This window comes from Prionailurus viverrinus, chromosome B2 (assembly GCF_022837055.1).
Source record: "Prionailurus viverrinus isolate Anna chromosome B2, UM_Priviv_1.0, whole genome shotgun sequence".
Classification (NCBI taxonomy): domain Eukaryota; kingdom Metazoa; phylum Chordata; class Mammalia; order Carnivora; family Felidae; genus Prionailurus; species Prionailurus viverrinus.
Genome location: NC_062565.1, coordinates 4,784,039 through 4,801,390, shown reverse-complemented (window position 1 = coordinate 4,801,390; position 17,352 = coordinate 4,784,039). Strand labels below are relative to the sequence as shown.

Below are 17,352 nucleotides of genomic sequence, written 5' to 3'. Positions count from 1 at the left end.
ACAAGGTATTTTTCAGCACGTGACAAGGAAGGCTATATTTCCCAGAGCTGTTTTTCTGCACAGGTCATGAGATCTTCTTTTGAGAGTATTAACCCCTCTCTTCATGCCCATCCGGCTACAGGTCCCGCCCCTTGTCCCATGCGGCCATCCAAGATTTTAGCAAGTTTGAAGGTGTGACTTTATCTTTTTCTCAGAAGTGACTGGTCTTATTTTTGATGATTTAAGGTAGGTTGAACATTAAATCTTTCCTACTGAAAGGCAAACTTTCTTTCCTTTCTTTTTCTTCCTCTCTTCCCCTTTCCTTCTCTTCTTTCTTTCTTTCTTTCTTTCTTTCTTTCTTTCTTTCTCCTTTCCTTCCTTCCTTCCTTCCTTCCTCCCTCCCTCCCTCCCTCCCTTCCTTCCTCCCTCCCTCCCTTCCTTCCTTCCTTCCTTCCTTCCTTCCTTCCTTCCTTCTAATTTCCTTAAGTAATCTCTACGGTCAACCTGGGGCTCAAACTCACGACTGCAAGTTGCACACCCTGCTGACTGAGCCAGCTGGGCACCCTGAAAGGCAAAGTCTCTAATGTTGGGAATTCTCAGCCTTTGTTTCATTTACATTTTAGCCCTGTCACTGCTCAGTGACATGTCCCCCTGACACACTTAAGATGGGTGAGCTGCTGGGGTGCCTGGGTGGCTCAGTCAGTTGGATGTCCAACTTCAGCTTGGGTTGTGGTCTTGGGGTTTGTGGGTTCGAGATCCCCATTGGGCTCTCCACTCTTAACGAGGAGCCTGCTTCAGATCCTCTGTGTCTCTCTCTGCCCCTCCCGCATTTGCTCTCTGTCTCTCAAAAATGAATAAACATTAAAAAAAATTTAAAAAAAAAAGGAAGGGTGAGCTGCTTGTTAAAGCAGATCATGGGGAAGCATCTGGGAATTTATCGGCACATTGAATTTCAGTATTTCCTTACAAATTTTATTTGTCCCTGTTCTTTCTTGTACACAAGAAAAATTGGTGAAATCATCCTATCAACTCTTTTTTTGGGATAAGCTATCCATTTCTGGGCCGCGGGCTGCTGAAACACATAATTATTTCATTTGGAAAATTATCAACTCTAACGAAACAAAGTCACATTTAGCTACTATTTAAAGAAAAGACCCCAGGGGCGCCTGGGTGGCGCAGTCGGTTAAGCGTCCGACTTCAGCCAGGTCACGATCTCGCGGTCTGTGAGTTCGAGCCCCGCGTCAGGCTCTGGGCTGATGGCTCAGAGCCTGGAGCCTGTTTCCAATTCTGTCTCTCCCTCTCTCTCTGCCCCTCCCCCGTTCATGCTCTGTCTCTCTCTGTCCCAAAAAAATAAATTAAAAAAACGTTGAAAAAAAAAATTAAAAAAAAAAAAAAATAAAGAAAAGACCCCAGAGCGCTTGGGTGGCTCAATCGATTAAGCATCTGACCTTGGCTCAGGTCATGATCTCGTGGTTGGTTCAGTTCGTAGGTTCGAGCCCCGCATCAGGCTCTGTGGTGACAGCTCAGAGCCTGGAGCCTGCTTCAGATTCTGTCTCTCCCTCTCTCTCTCTCTCTCTCTCTCTCTCTCTCTGCCCCTCCCCCACTTACTGTTTCTTTCTCAGAAATAAATAAACATTAAAGTTTTAGGGGCGACTGGGTGGCTCAGTTGGTTAAGCGGCCGACTTCGGCTCAGGTCATGATCTCGCGGTCTGTGAGTTCGAGCCCCGCATCGGGCTCTGTGCTGACCGCTCAGAGCCTGGAGCCTGCTTCGGATTCTGTGTCTCCCTCTCTCTGACCCTCCCCCGTTCATGCTCTGTCTCTCTCTGTCTCAAAAATAAATAAACATTAAAAAAAATATAAAAATAAAATAAAATAAAATAAAGTTTTAAGAAAAGACCCCCAAATGAATACACAGTTCCCACCATGAAAGAGGTAAGACAGGTGCCCCCAAGTAGGGGAAGAAAGCTGTTGGGTGCACTTGGCCTAGACTTGCTCAGAGCTGAACTGCCGGGGCCTCGGAGACTGGATCTTACCTGCAAGCTTTTCAGGGCCAAGCAGGCTGCCTTCTGGAGCTGGGGGTTTGCCTTTGTCAGTGCCTCACAGTAATACAGCAAGGCCTGGAAGAGAGGGAGGGACCCCGTGAGGACATTTTGATGTGTCTGCAGTTTTAGAGGCATCACTTTTACTCCCGGACCTAAACTATAGATAAAACGAGACATTTCATATGACCTTCAGAGCACAAAAAAAAAAAAAAGAAAAAAAAATCCATAACAATTCATGTTTACTAAAAGAACTGTCTCTGAATTCAATCCATTACTCTCATCAGGTCACAGACTCTGTGGACTATGAAGCTGGAAGGTCCAAAGTTACGTTTCCAGCATTCAAGAGCCCCTGAGGTCTAGCGCAAGTGCTAAGGTTGCAGAAGGGTCTGTAGGGAAGGAATGTGTCTCCACAGAAGCTGCGAGACGCTAAGTGAATCGCGTGGAAGAAAGCCACCTTCCAAAGTGCCAGGACACGGTGCATGAAAATGATACTCGACCTGGACCGGGAAGGACGGGTTAGATTTCAGCCAAAATTAAGAGTTGGACGCTTATCAGACTGAGCCACCCAGGCGCTGCCCCCCCGCCCAATTATCTTTTAAGCTGGTTTAAGACCCAGGCCCTGCATCACCAACCACTATGTGACCGGCTCTCTACTGTCTTTCTGATTTCCTATGACTTACGTTGACCTAATTATCATTACGTATGTACACATATGTACGCCTGTGTTTATATCTATTTCTACTCTCTCAACTTGCTCATGTGTGCTTCTGGCATTTTACTTAACTTCCTGTGCCTCAGTCTGTCAATCTGCAAAGTGAGTAGAATCAAAAGCCACTCACAGGCCTTTCTGATTCTTCCACATGGTGACACATGTCAAGGACTGAAATCCGGTCTTAGCACGAAGTAAGGCCTCGATAAACAGAGCTGTAGCGTTACTGTTATCATATACATCTGCGTATTCTTGTATTTGTTTATAGGAGATACAACAGTGACTCCATGTCTGTTGAAGCTCCCTAAAAGATGAAGACCTTGGATTTTTTGTTTTTTAATCTTATTTGATTCCTTACAGCACCTAGAATGATACCCTGCGCTTAGTGAGCACCCATCAACTCTGGTGCCACCATCGTGCCTGGATGAAAGAGCTTGAAAGTGTAACCTTCTGACGTGTTTGCTCATGGGATGGCACCTAGCACTGTGGTGGTCCCTCCCACTTGTGATGAGACACAGCCTAGTTTCTCAGTGCTGGACAACAGCCCCACCCTTAAATTCTTTTTAACGTTTATTTATTTTGAGACAGAGAGAGACAGAGCATGAACAGGGGAGGGTCAGAGAGAGAGAGGGAGACACAGAATCTGAAACGGGCTCCAGGCCCTGAGCTGTCAGCACAGAGCCCGACACGGGGCTCGAACTCACGGATTGTGAGATCATGACCTGAGCCGAAGTCGGACGCTTAACCGACTGAGCCACCCAGGCACCCCAAGAACAGCCCCACCCTTAAAAAAATATGGAGATATAATTCACATACCATAATATTCACCCTTGAAACTGTATGGCCCAGTGGTTTTTCATACACTCACAAAACATCACCACTACCTAATTCCAGATCATTTTCTTTTTCCTTTTTTTTTTTTTTTTTTTTTTTTTTTTAGTAATAAAGTTTATTTTTAGTTGGTACTAAGAGAAAGGGACCAGATCATTTCCACGACTCTAAAAAGAAATCCTGTACCCTTGGGCAGTCATTCCCCTGGTCTCCTCCCTCTAGTTCCTGGCAACCACTGATCCCTCCCTCTCTCTGCATTTCCCTAGTCTGGACATTTTGCGGGAACGGAGTCACATAACATGTGGCCTTTTACGTCTTGCACTTTCACTAGCCAGATGCGTTCAAGGTTCCTCCAGCACGAGTCAGAATTCCTTGTGTGTTGCATCATATTCCTCTGTAGGGACAGATCACATTTTGCGCACCCGTCAGCCGATGGACATTTGGACTGTTTCCACTTTTTGGCTGTTGTGAGTAATAATCATATTAAATGTCCCATTTCACTTAGGCTTTTGCATAGTTATCATCAATTGGTTTTTGACCTCCAGGGCCAGCCCTTGTGAAAATTGTAAAGTGGATGAACTTTAGCACACGATGCTCCTCCATTTTCCGCGTCCATTTCCCTCCTGTACCCCTCCTAAGAGCTTCCAAGCTTTAACCACCTAACCAAAGTTTAACCCGTTGTGCAAAGCATACATTCCAAGGCTTAACTGGCCAAAAACAACTTAAATGGTTCTTCCTCTCAGGCATGTTTGCATGACAATGACTCAAGAGGGATGAAGTGCTGCATATGGGCCCGGTCAGTCCACCCCTGATAATGGGATCTTTGTTTTGTTTTGTTTTAAAATTTTTTTTCAATGCTTATTCGTTTTTGAGAGAGTGAGAGAGTGAGAGAGTGAGAGAGAGAGAGCACAAGCCACGAGCAGAGGAAGGGCAGAGAGGGAGACACAGAATCTGAAGCAGGCTCCAGGCTCTGAGCTGTCAGCACAGAGCCTGACGCGGGGCTTGAACCCACAAACCGTGAGATCATGACCTGAGCCAAAGTCGGATGCTCAGCCGACTGAGCTACCGAGGTGCCCCTGTTTTGTTTTTTGAATGTTTATTTATCTATTTATTTTGAGAGAGAGTGTGCCTATATGAGCGGGGGAGGAGGAGAGACAGGGAGAGAGAGAGAGAGAGAGAGAGAGAGAGAGAATGAGAATGAATCCTAAGCAGGGTCTGTACCACCAGCACAGAGCCTAACGTGGGGCTCGGTCCATGAACCGTGAGATCATGACCTGAGCGCAAGCCAAGAGTCGAACGCTTAACCACCTGAGCCACCCAGGTGCCCCAGGAACAGGATCTGTAGATGGGACTTCTGGACCACACTGTCCCTGTGAGCATGAAGCCCGTAACTCTGCTGGCTTGAGTGGGAACTGGGCGCTGTTCCCCGGCCTGAGAAAGCATCTGGAATTCTCTGTGCCTTGCAGAGATATACCATCTCACAGGACACGTAAGCAGCATCTTGCTCACTTGGGTTTGAGCAGTGGCCCAAGAAGAGGTGGCTGCTGTGACATTTGGATCGATAAGTTATTATTTTTTTAAATTTTTAAATGTTTTTATTTATTTTTGAGACAGAGAGAGACAGAGCATGAGCAGGGGAGGGGCAGAGAGAGAGGGAGACACAGAATCTGAAACAGGCTCCAGGCTCCGAGCTGTCAGCACAGAGCCTGACGCGGGGCTCGAACTCACGGACTGTAAGATCATGACCTGAGCCGAAGTCGGAAGCCCAACCGACCGAGCCACCCAGGCGCCCCAAGAGTTATTTTTTTTAATGTTTATTCTTGAGAGAGAGAGAGAGAGAGAGAAAGAGCACAAGCAGGGGAGGGGCAGAGAGAAAGGGAGACACAGAATCCAAAGCAGGCTCGAGGCTCTGAGCTGTCAGCGCAGAGCCCAACGTGGGGCTCAAACCCACAAACCGTGAGATCGTGACCGGAACTGAAGTCGGACGTTTAACCGACTGAGCCACCCAGGTGCCCCACAATTGGTAGGAGTTCTAAGAAGCCAAGAGAAGGTGTGCTGTTAAGCAAGAAGTCCCTGACACTGAACAGGACAGCGAGCATCTCCTCTGGCAAGTCCCAGATGATTGGAGAAACAACATCCCAACACAACGGTACAACTGGAAAGGATGGACATCTTCTACTTGTTTGGGGTGGGGGAGCAAAAAGCATCAAAAGTGAACCAATCTACAACTTTTAGTTTCAGTAGCTACGGGTTTTCAAAGGTTCAAGATTTATAGAAACACCAGCTCTCACCTAGGTATTTTTATATTTGCTTTAGCCCTTCACATGTGAGTACAGAATTAATGTGCCAACGTTTGCTATTTCATACAAGAAAAAATGGAAAGAACTCAAGGTTTGGGCACGGTGGGTCCAACATTTCTAGGTGGTACCTAAGTTTCTAGCTTCTTAACTAGTGTGTCGTCTAAGCCACCTGCAAGGGGACACTCTTTCGTGGAAAACGAATCCAAGGGCATGACAATGAGAGCTGAACTGGAATAAAGAGAGAGCATGTGACCAGTGGCATGTGCCCTAAAAGTAGAAGGCGCATACAGAAGAGCCAAAGAAGGGCTGTGTTGTAACTGCTGTGGTTGCTGCTGTTTTCTGTGTTGTTTTTTAATTTTCGATGTTTATCTATTTATTGTAAAGCCGAGAGAGCGAGTGGGGGAGGGGCAGAGAGAGGAGGAGAGAACCCCACACAGGGTCCACGCCGTTAGCACAGAGTCTGATGGGGGGCTCCATCCTATGGACCGTGAGATCATGACCTGAGCCGAAATCAAGAGTTGGATGCCCAACCGACTGAGACGCCCAGGTGCCCCAGGCTGCCTTTATCTAAGGAGACGCTAGACCATGGGTCCTTGTCATGACCAAAGGGCACTTGTCATGACCAAAGGGCACCATGATCCCACGCACAGAAGACTGTGTCTGTATAGGCTGCTACCAGCAGCGGTCACACGCCTTTAATTTTCCTCCTCTCTCTTCAGTAGAGTGAGGATGATTGGCCCATAGAACAGCCTGTTGAGCAAATCCCAGTAAAAGACTGGAGCTTTGTAGGGAAGAAGAACATGAAGTCCCTGCTCTTGGGCCCAGATGACCTTAGAATGGAAGGTCTTGTGGAGACACAAACATCCCACCATTCCCCAGCTCACCTCAGAGAAGTTAAGCTCTTCTCAGCTGTCAACATTTGACCTTTCCCAGGACAAGAAGGGGCCAACTTTGATTTTACTGAGCTGATCTGAGGGTGGGCATGAGCTGATTTTTAGAACAACTGTTCAGATTGTAAAGGGGACCGAGCCGCTGTCTGTACGGGGCCCCTGCGTGCTTGAATTGCCAATGCCTGTTACACCCGGCTGGTACTGAATTAAAGCCACGGAGGGGTCAACTTCCTCTCCCCTGGCAAAAAGGAGTGATGGCTTTCAAAATTAAAAATGTTCTTTGACTCAATGGTTTGATGACCGATGTCAAGTCACAAACGGTGTGTGCCTGTATGCTCATCATGATATTTTTCAGAGTTGGGATCTCCACAAAGGCCCATCAGTATGGAACAAGAAAATAAATTATAGAGTATCCATACCCTGAGATGCACATTAACCCCTCAAATAGAATGAAGTAGATCAGCATGTTCTAACAAGGAAAATAACCATGATCTATTACATTTAAAAACTCAGTTATGCAACAGAACAGTGTGATCTCATTTAAGGAAAAAAAAATAATCATAGGGGCGCCTGGGTGGCTCAGTCGGTTAAGCGTCCCACTTCGGCTGAGGTCATGATCTTGCACTCCGTGAGTTCGAGCCCTGTGTTGGGCTCTGCGCTGACAGCTCGGAGCCTGGAGCCTGCTTCGGATTCTGTGTCTCCCTCTCTCTCTGCCCCTCCCCTGCTCGCACTCTGTCTCTCTCTCAAAAATAAATAAATATTAACAAAAAAGAAAAAAATAATTATAGACGTTAGCATATGCATAGAAGAACATTAGAAGGAATGTACACCAAATCCCTAACAGTTTTCTCTGGGGGCTGGACTTATGGGCACTAAAATATTTACAGTATATTTTGTAGTTTAAATTGTGTTACAGGGTATGTGTTATTAATAGGCAGAAGAAAATTATTTTTTTTATAAGAAACATTTGGCAAAATATTAATAGTAAATGATAGAAAATTAAAGAAGCTTCTGGCTTGATGTCCGTGGTTTGGGGCTTTACCTTTTCCCTGAAGTGCTCGTTTCTGGAGGCTGCGGTCAAGTACAGCATCACAGCCTCACGGGCTTCCTGGTCATCGCCAGTCAGCAGCACAGCCAGGGTCCCGAGTACTTCCTGCTGGGCCGAGAGGCTGCCGGGTGCAAGGTCACTCATGGCCTGGAGCAGTTTCTCATCTCTCAGCGACTGCAGGGTCTGAATCAAGGAAACTAGCGAGTGAAGAGAAAGCAGAGGTCACTTTCTGATCGTAAGGTAACACACTCACTAAAAATATACGACTCAAGTATACATGTAATAACAGACCCAAGTACGCAAAGTCAGCATACGACGAAGGTGATGTTTTCAGTTAGTGAGAAAAGGGCATGATTCTAGTAACTCTATTATGGTAAATGGCAAACCTTAATAGGGAGTAGCGAAGGCAGATCTCCATCTTGTACGGCCGCTAAAATAACTTCTAAAATGAAGTTAAATAGTCAAATGTAAATGAATTAAATAGTCAAATGTAAAAATATACAGCGAAGGAACTACAAGTAAACTTGTAGTTTACTACAAGTAAAATCTTCCGATGAGAGCCAACTCTGTTTCCGATCTTTTAGCCATACCCGTCTGGCAATCCCCTGGCCCCGAGTGACCCCAGCTTGATGTTCTCTCTGTCTGCACTCGGCCACCTGGGCCCGGATGGAGAAATCCAGCTGGTTGGCTGGAATATGGAGATGATATGATAAAAAATAAAATTCTGAGTCCCATTGGGACAAACTGACGATGTTCCATGACCAAGGACTATATTCTGATCCCTCACAAAGTACCCGGTGCAGGCATCTATTAGTCACTGAAACATTAGGATAAGAGTGTATCTGGTCAGTACAGATGGGAAACGATAACCTAAAATTCACGATCCATCAGAAGACAGCATCCACTATTCAATGGACACGTTAGTGAATTTTTGAGATTTTTTTTTTTGGCTTTAATTTCCTATTTCTGCTGCTGGGGATGTTGTGGTCATTTCACTGCTTTTTAAATAAATGCCACAGCATAAGGTCTCGAGACAGTATTATGTATAAAAATGGAACAAACGGGGCGCCTGGGTGGCGCAGTCGGTTAAGCGTCCGACTTCAGCCAGGTCACGATCTCGCGGTCCGTGAGTTCGAGCCCCGCGTCAGGCTCTGGGCTGATGGCTCGGAGCCTGGAGCCTGTTTCCGATTCTGTGTCTCCCTCTCTCTCTCTGCCCCTCCCCCGTTCATGCTCTGTCTCTCTCTGTCCCAAAAATAAATAAACGTTGGAAAAAAAAAATGGAACAAACAAATCATGGAAAACAACCTAACTGTTCAACAATAATCAACTATATTCGCATGAATCCAAATGCAGGGATACTACAAACTAAAAAAACTTTCAAAGGATAACATGGGATATAATATCAAATAAAAGCTAGGACTGAATGCTTTATAATAGGTCATCACAGCTTTGAAATGTCAAATCCATGCATATCCAACTAAAAATACATTAAATTTTAAAAGTAAGATAGTAGGTGATTTGAATATTTTTAGGTGTACTTTTTTTCTAGTCTTTTTTTTTTTTTTAAATAATGAGGGCCTTTTTCTTATTTAAAGGAAGAAGAAAACAAAAAAGACATGTACAGGGTTAGGGTTTCTCCACGGTCCTCCTCCACTCCTACTGGTAAGTAGGTACGCCTTCCCCGGGACCGTCGGGGGGAGGCTCAGGGATGTCAGCTGCTACTGATGTCATTTGAACAGTAGAGAAATTTACTCAGAAAACTGCTTTAGAGACAGTGACAAACTTAGAGAAGATAGGAAGACTATCCTCAAGTGAGATCCTGTGGTCTCCCGCCTCGGTTCTCCTTCTAGAACTCTGGACCAGCATTTACTCATCATGAGGGCTACACAGACTCTCCTGTGTTCGGGCTGGCTTAGGCACCGGGTTGGGGGGAGAAAGTGCGTCTTCTCACTGGGATGTGAGCTCTGTGACGGACCTGTCAGTGCAGGGTTTAGCGCTCTGGAGGGAAGGGCTAAGTCTGGTGCTGAGCCAACCCGTCTACTCCTAAAGAACACACTGCAGTCCCACCCCCTTTCACCGGCAGTGGTGAAGTCTGGGTGGATTTACAGAGCACAGACTGGGGAGCCAGAACCCAGCCCCTCGCTGCCTGGCTCCGCCCCCAAAGAGGTTTCCTCTCATTGCAGCTGCTTATTTTATTTTCAGCATGTGACACCATGCGAGAAGCAAGGCAATCATGAACTTCAGGCCACCCCGCTGTGCTGGTGCCCGTTCTGCACCCTCCCCGGAGACACAGCCCGAGACGTGGTTTTCCATCTCCTTTCCTGACCAACATGTCGCCCCATCTGCCTTCTCGTGAATCCCATTGCGGACTGTTATGAAAGTGCCTCCAAAAAGGGCAACGTAACACAGTACTGCCTGTAGGGTCGATCCCACAAACGGCAAATACATTCGTGAAGAAATTACATCATTAAGTCAGCTTCTGGTCAATGTCGTATCCTTGCTGGGTGATCAGGATGCTCCCGGTACACCCCTGGTTCATTGCCAAGAGGCTCACTACTGTTAGGGGTCCAGAAGTCATTGAAAAGGCTGATCTCATCCCAGCTGTTGACTTGGGGGAAGAAATGGTTACCAGCCCTAAAAACGATGACTGAAAAGACCAGAGCTCACTCCAAATGGAGCCACCACACGGTGCAACGAAAGAACACGTCCCACCTTGCTTGGCCAGCTGGTTCAAGTAGCTCTCTAGGTCGCTCACGCCGTGGCTGGTGAAGTAACCGTAATATTGGAAAACGGTGATGACCTCCGAAGAGAGGCTGGAGGGGAGCAGAGGCTCAGCCTGGTCCAGGATTTGGGACACCAGGGTTCGAAACACTGTTTGGAAGGAGAAACACAAAGAGGCTTTGAAGTGCCATGAGCACTCATTCGTTCACCTGTCTTTGTACCGTGGGGTACGGCAGAGCACAGTACGTGAGACAAGCTAGTCCTCAGTGAACAGCCGGATGATTACTGGACGTACGTATACATACCTGTGTAACTGCGTTGGGTCAAGAACAGAACACTGCTGGCACCCCACCTGGTTGACTCATGCCCCCATCTCAGTGCCCCCCTCAGGTCCCCCCACCCCCACCACAGGTAACTGATAATCTGACTTCTATCACTAGGACTCAGCTTTACCTGTTCTTGAACATCATATACATGGGATTATACAGTATACACTGTTTGTATCTGGTTCCTTTTACTCAATAAAATATTTGTGGGATTCACCTACATTGTTGCTTACAGTTTATTCTTCTTAAAAATTGCCGTGTAATAGCCTATTGTATGACTGATGCTATAAATACACAATATATACATATATACAATATTATATACATACACATTATACACACACACATACACAACACATTTATTTTCTTGTTGGTGGGCATTTGAGTTGTTTCTGATTTTCGGTTCTTGTGAAGAAAGTGCTATGAACCTTTTTTGAGAGTCTAAGCATCTATCTCCCTTGACATATTTAGGAGCGGAATGGCTGGATCATAGGGTAGGTATATTTAGCTTTAGTAGAAATTGCCAAACTGTTTCCCACGTGGTTCCACCATGGGACACGCTCCTGTTGGTAACATTTTAATGAAAAACATATACAGCCACCTAAACAGCAACACGGACGCACAGTGCTTTTAAAAGTCACCGCTGAGATTCTGAGTTGGAACACATTCGTGCTCCAACTTTTCTTTTCTTAGAGTAGATGATGGACAGACGACGTCTTCTCCGGAGAGTCAGCCTTTTCTCCAGGACTAGCTGCTGGGGAAGTGGTGAGGGGCAGCCCGCCAGTGCTCGCTCTCAAACCAAACGGCGGACCCCTTCCTCCCCGCCCCTGCCCTGTACCTGGGTCTGCGAGGCCTGGATATTCTCTGTTGACGGTTCTGGCAAAGCTGGCTTCCAGCTGCTTCATCACTCTGTCAGCCGAGCTGTGGTAGACCCCCACCGGGCTGCAGCACCTCGTCCAGAATGACAGCAAAGACAGCTTTTTGTGAAATTCTGGGATGGCTGGAAAAGAAGAGCAACCCCCACCCCCAACACACAGTTGGAACGAAGCAGATGAAGAGAATGCGCCTGTGTGGGGGTGGGGCAGGCATCACTGCCCCCCCCCCCCTTTTTAAAGACGGTGGTTTTTAAAAGTTAAAAAAAATTTTTTTTTTATTTGAGAGAAAGAGAGAGAGAGCGGTGGACAGGCAGAGAGAGAGGTGGGAACAGAGGATCCAAAGCAGGCTATGTGTTGACAACAGAGAGCCTGATGCGGGGCTTGAACCCATGAACTGTGAGATCATAACCTGAGCCGAAGTCAGATGCTTAACCAACTGAGCCACCCAGGCGCCCCAAGACTATGGTTTTTACATAATTTTACAAAAAATATTTACTGATTTTGAGAGACAGTGGGGGGGGGGGAGGGGCAGAGAGAGAGAGGATCCCAAGCAGGCTCTGCACTGTCAGCACAGAGCCTGACATGGGGCTCAATCCCATGAACTGTGAGATCAAGAGTTGGATGCTTAACGGACTGAGCCCCCCAGGCGCCTCTAAATTTTTTTTTAAGTAGGTTCCACACCCAACGTGGGGCTTGAACTCATGACCCGGAGAACCACAGTCTCCTTGTCCCACCGAACGAGCCAGCCAGGCATCCCCTAAAGACTGTGGTTTAAAATTATTTTTTTAATGTTTATTTATTTTTGAGAAAGAGAGAGAAACAGAACATGAGTGGGGGAGGGTCAGAGAGAGACAGGGAGACACAGAATCCGAAGCAGGCTCCAGGCTCCGAGCTGTCAGCCCGGAGCCCGACGCGGGGCCTGAACCCACGAACTGTGAGATCGTGACTTGAGCTGAAGTCGGCTGCTTGAGCAACTGCGCCACCCGGGCGCCCCTAAAGACTGTTTTTTAACTGGAACTACGAGATTCCTCTGTAGTTGGCAGATTTTCTAAAGGGCAAGGAACTTATGACCAGGAGTTCATCTAGCCCTGGCGGCAAAGAAAACACAGCAAAGGCAAAGCTGTTTGCTTTCGGTGAGAGAAAACCCAGCAGCCCTCCTCTCGGAAGATGCTCTCACCATCTCCCCCCCGCCGTAACTTTCCTGCAAACCTGGCTACAGGATCAGAGAATCACCCCGGAGGAGATGTTTCTGAAGGGGCCGTAACACATCAGGAGGTGGGCTGGGGGAGTGTGACACCCGCCCGGGGGGGCCTCTCTGGCTGAAATGGCGAAGAGCACCGTGTAGGCAGCACACGGTCAGTGACCGTGAGGTCGTGACCTCATGAGGTTGGGACCATGAGGAGGTGCCTGGGAGCCGGGAGGACGCGAGTCACTGGTGTCCTCGGCTTCCTGTCCCCTTTTACGCCTCTCAGACACCTGCCGAGGTCACCGGCTCCCAGGAGGACTGGATGCGGGAGGCAGAAATCTAAAGCGGGAACCTACAGGGAGGTCTCTTCTAGGCTGGATCTGAGCGACCCAGAGAAGAGTCTGGCGCCCCACTACCTCCACGGGATGTGTGCTGTGAACAAAGACGAAAACTCCTGTCTTTATAAAGAGCTCCGTGGTCAGACCACGCAAGTTCAAAGGCAGCTTCCCCACGTCAAGTTCTCCACCTAACCCTCTTGGAACCGGGGACTTTCCTGAGAGCGTGCCAGCGTATTTCTACCTTTTCCAAGGCCAGCTAGGGAGCGTCCTGCCTTTGCCAGTCAGCTGCTGTGGGAGCCGTGTCTTCACCAGCAACACGGCACAAGCACAGACAGTCCCGGTCGCCTGTCCCCAAAATGGAACCGCGCTGGCAGAAAAAGTCCCTGAGACCGCCTGCGAGGCGCACGCTGGTTCTGCTTAGACACGGGTGTCTGACTTCCGGAGGTGGGGGGCTGGCCCCATGGACAAAACCGTGTTCTGCTGGTTTGACTCCGAAGGCTGAGGCGCAGTGTCAGCGAGATGGCACCAGTCCACGCTGCTGGGCACTGGCCACTGGCCGTTCCTCCACTGTCATGCCTTCCTGCCGGCCCCACGGAGCAAGGGAGAGGCTGGGGGTGTGGCACACACGTGCTTACCTTCAATGACAGAACTGATGTTCCCTATGTTCTCATCGCTGACGGCTGACAGTTTCTCCATCACCTGGACTTGCCGAGAAAGCTTCTCCAAGAGGTTGCTCGCCACAAATGGGGTTTTGCTTGAGAAAACAATTTGCTGAGAAAACAAAGAAGCCGCCGTGTCAATCACGCCCACTGTCGTCAGCGGAGGTTTCCCGACCCAACCCTGTCCTTCCTCCCACGGCCGTCACGCTAAATACGCCTGCACCGTGTTCTGTTCCGGCGGGAGAACGTTCCTCGTTCTGTGCCCGTTACAACACCCGACGAAATCACACGTGTTTTTGTTGCCTCTCAACTTTTTCCGTGCCTGTATGGATTCTGGGATTTTTTCACTAATAGAGCCACAAGGTTATTATCAAGTTGAGGCTCTGTAAATCCTCTTTGAAACTTCGAAGGCATATTCAGGCTGCTTATCTGTGTGCTCACACGATAAAAAAAAGATTGCTTTCCCAAGTAGTCATTTTTCCCAGCACGGATTTCTTTCCTTGTTTTCAAGCTGGAAATGAAGAATGTGTGGTATAATAATCATGATTATAATCAAGGCTTTCTCATTCTAATTAACGAGTGCTGATTATGTACCAGGCACTGGTCTGAGCCCGTGTATTAGCTCATGTCATTGCTCACCACCACCCTAGGAGGTGGGTACTGTTGATGTTCCATTTTACTGCTGGGGAAACTGAGGCACAGAGAGGTCCAGTAGCATGCCCAAGGCCACATGAATAGTAACTGATTTCATTTGAGTGCAGGTCACAAGAGTAAAGGTCATGAGAGAAGACAGAAGTCACTTGTTGCCTGAAGGTTCTAGACCTTTCTGTGTGCCTCAGAGACCTGTCCAGTCACCTGGTGGGTATGGATACAGGGAGCTGACCTGTACTGCCATCCTCCCCTGTCTAAACCATGTAGATTCTATGCACATATGATTTCCAATCTCTGAGCCTAGTGTAGCAATTATGTGCTGATGCCTTTCACACATGTAGATACAGCAGAAGTGAACTGACTTCAGGCATAACATATGGTCCACATGGAATGCCTGTTTTTTTCTCTTTGCAATTACATTCCGAATGAAGATATAAACTCACCGATTCGGCAGTGGGTGTGAGTTAGAAATTACGTTTCTAATCCTTAATCCTTTACATCTCTGTACATGTGCCTCTTCTGTTTTTTTGATGCTGATTTTCCCCACAGTGGGGCTGACTTGTTATGACCATGGTCTGGTCTGACTATCGGGAAGAACACTGCACTGAATATTTAAAAATTTTTTTTTTAGTTTATTTATTTTTTGAGAGACAGTGCACAGGGGAGGGGCAGAGAGAGAGAGAGAGAGAGAGAGAGAGAGAGAGAGAGAATCCCAAACAGGATCCGTGCACTGTCAGCACAGAGCCTGATGTAGGGCTCAAACTCACGAACTGCATTGCACTGAATATTGCTTGTCAATTAATCTTTGAGAGAAAACATTCATTCCTTCATGGAGGAGAATTCTCTTATGTCTCACAAGATGATGACTTTACCTCTACAGTGCCAACAGGTAGTGTGTGCAGCACAGAATCAGGCTCAGCAAGGACGAAGAGTTGTGAAAATCATCTTATTCAAGTGGTTGGATAGAGAATAGTTATAAGCAAACAACAACCCTTTCCCATTTTGGTCAGAAAAAAACCACTGTGCCTTCTGCCAGATTGGTTGTCAGTAAATGGCTGGCAAATTCAACAGTCAACAGAAGAGATCAACTGGGATGTTGGCCAACCTAGCGGAAGAGTCGTAATTGCCAACCAGTTTCCCACAGTGTCTGAGGTGACTCTGGGGTTGTTTGTTCACGAAGGAAAAGTATATTCTCCATCTCATCACAAGTGCATTATGGAAAAAGCACACTAACCCACTTCTGGCCTCTCTGGGACCCCCCTCCTCCTTACCCTGCCTCTTGTCTGCCACTTGGTCCCATGCTCTTAGAAGCATGATTGATTGATTGACTGACTATTTATTTATTTATTTATTTATTTATTTAAGTTTTGCACCCTTCCTGTCTGGCCAATCCCCCTGAAGACCATTACCCATTTGCTTTCACATTCTCATCCTGTTCCCCACACATGCAAACAGGCTGGAGAAGACAAGCAACCAGGCGAGGAGTAAGTATTTAAGGAGATGCTTGGGGCAGGAGGTGGGGAGCACTGTGTTCAAGGGAGCTAACGCACTTCCTGCAACCAAAGAATTTCAAAATATCCGCTTCACTGTTGCAAAGTCTTAACAGGTAAGTAGCCTGAAGTGAGAAGAAAAACAAGTCCCATGGCGTCCCAGAACGAGCACCTGCCTGGCAACGATAATGGCCTCTGGAACTATTCTCTCTCGCTGCTAATACGTACTTATTCAAGATCTGGGAAACCGTGCTTATATCCTGCACCATTTCGCCTTTAGCCGTCCAGGTGGAGTGACAATATTCACACTACCGTGTGCCCTGTAACACTGGCTTTCGAAGTCCACCCGTTTGTAGATGGCACAATGCAATTTCTTTTCCCTTAGTCACGTTACTCTTCTCTTTTGGCAAATGATTTGAAATCAAGAGCTAACCTATTGCATGTTCGAGTGCGGAGAGCTAGGTCTCAAGGTAGAAAACCCAGGGTTCAGGGAGGATGGCCAGGGCCATCAGAACTTTCGAGTCGGCCCAAAGCGAAGCAGGCTTGTTCTCATATTCCTGAATGTTCATTTCTCTGGCAAAACTGAAAAAAGGCAGCACACATTCTTGGTGCATAAAGAGCCTGGGGTCTAAAACAAACACAGTCGCCGAGCCCACCTGAACGAGTTGGGTGCAATACTGAAGGTGCCTGACAATGGTGATGTCCAGGCTCTCATTTCCTGTGGTCAGGGGGAGGGGGCTTCCGGCCACACTGGTCCCGACTCCTGTGTCTTCTGTCAGCGCCTCGCTCAGGTGCCCCCTGGCCTCTGGGTGTACCGACCTGTAAGGGCTGAAGCAGGAAGGTGAACGCAACGTTAGCGGTTTCTTTCAGCAGGGAAACCCCAGGTCAACCCTACGAAGCTCCCAGAAGGCCCCAAGTAGCACCTACCGCAAAGAGGCTGTCTCTAGCCTACCTTGGAAAACCGAGAGACCTTTCAAAAGCTACTTCTTGATTCAGCCCAGTCACCAATGTGCCGTATTAAAAGATCACACAAACAAACTGCTTCCAGAATTTGCTTCTCAAGCACAGTGAATCAGTGTTTAAAAAATGTTAATGTGTATTTATTTTTGAGAGAGAGAGAGCGAGAGTGAGAGCGAGAGAGAGCACAAGCGGGGAAGGGCCAGAGAGAGAGGGAGACACAGAATCCGAAGCAGGCTCCAGGCTCCGAGCTGTCAGCACAGAGCCTGACGTGGGTCTTGAACCCATGAACTGTGAGATCATGACTCGTGCTGAAGTCGGACGCTTAACAGACTGAGCCACCCAGCTGC

General features: G+C 47.6%; 1 protein-coding gene and 1 long non-coding RNA gene across 5 annotated transcripts in view; one reads left to right on the top strand and one right to left on the bottom strand.

Annotated features, from left to right (window-relative positions):
* Positions 1-17,352, bottom strand: part of RIPOR2 (RHO family interacting cell polarization regulator 2) — a 232,991-nt gene that overhangs the window by 8,768 nt on the left and 206,871 nt on the right. For 3 of the 4 annotated variants that reach the window (XM_047859368.1, XM_047859367.1, XM_047859371.1), the window contains 6 exons: positions 16,702-16,873; positions 13,881-14,016; positions 11,685-11,846; positions 10,512-10,670; positions 7,794-7,996; positions 2,013-2,096 (listed from right to left, as the gene is read on the bottom strand). In XM_047859368.1, coding sequence (XP_047715324.1) covers positions 2,013-2,096; positions 7,794-7,996; positions 10,512-10,670; positions 11,685-11,846; positions 13,881-14,016; positions 16,702-16,873 — 916 coding nt within the window. The remainder of the gene's footprint in view (positions 1-2,012; positions 2,097-7,793; positions 7,997-10,511; positions 10,671-11,684; positions 11,847-13,880; positions 14,017-16,701; positions 16,874-17,352) is intronic. The other variant, XM_047859370.1, reaches the window with a different exon arrangement.
* LOC125165897 (uncharacterized) lies at positions 10,593-16,701 on the top strand. Its single transcript, XR_007152259.1, has 3 exons — positions 10,593-10,737; positions 11,009-11,016; positions 16,689-16,701. It is a non-coding gene; the product is annotated as an uncharacterized LOC125165897 (long non-coding RNA).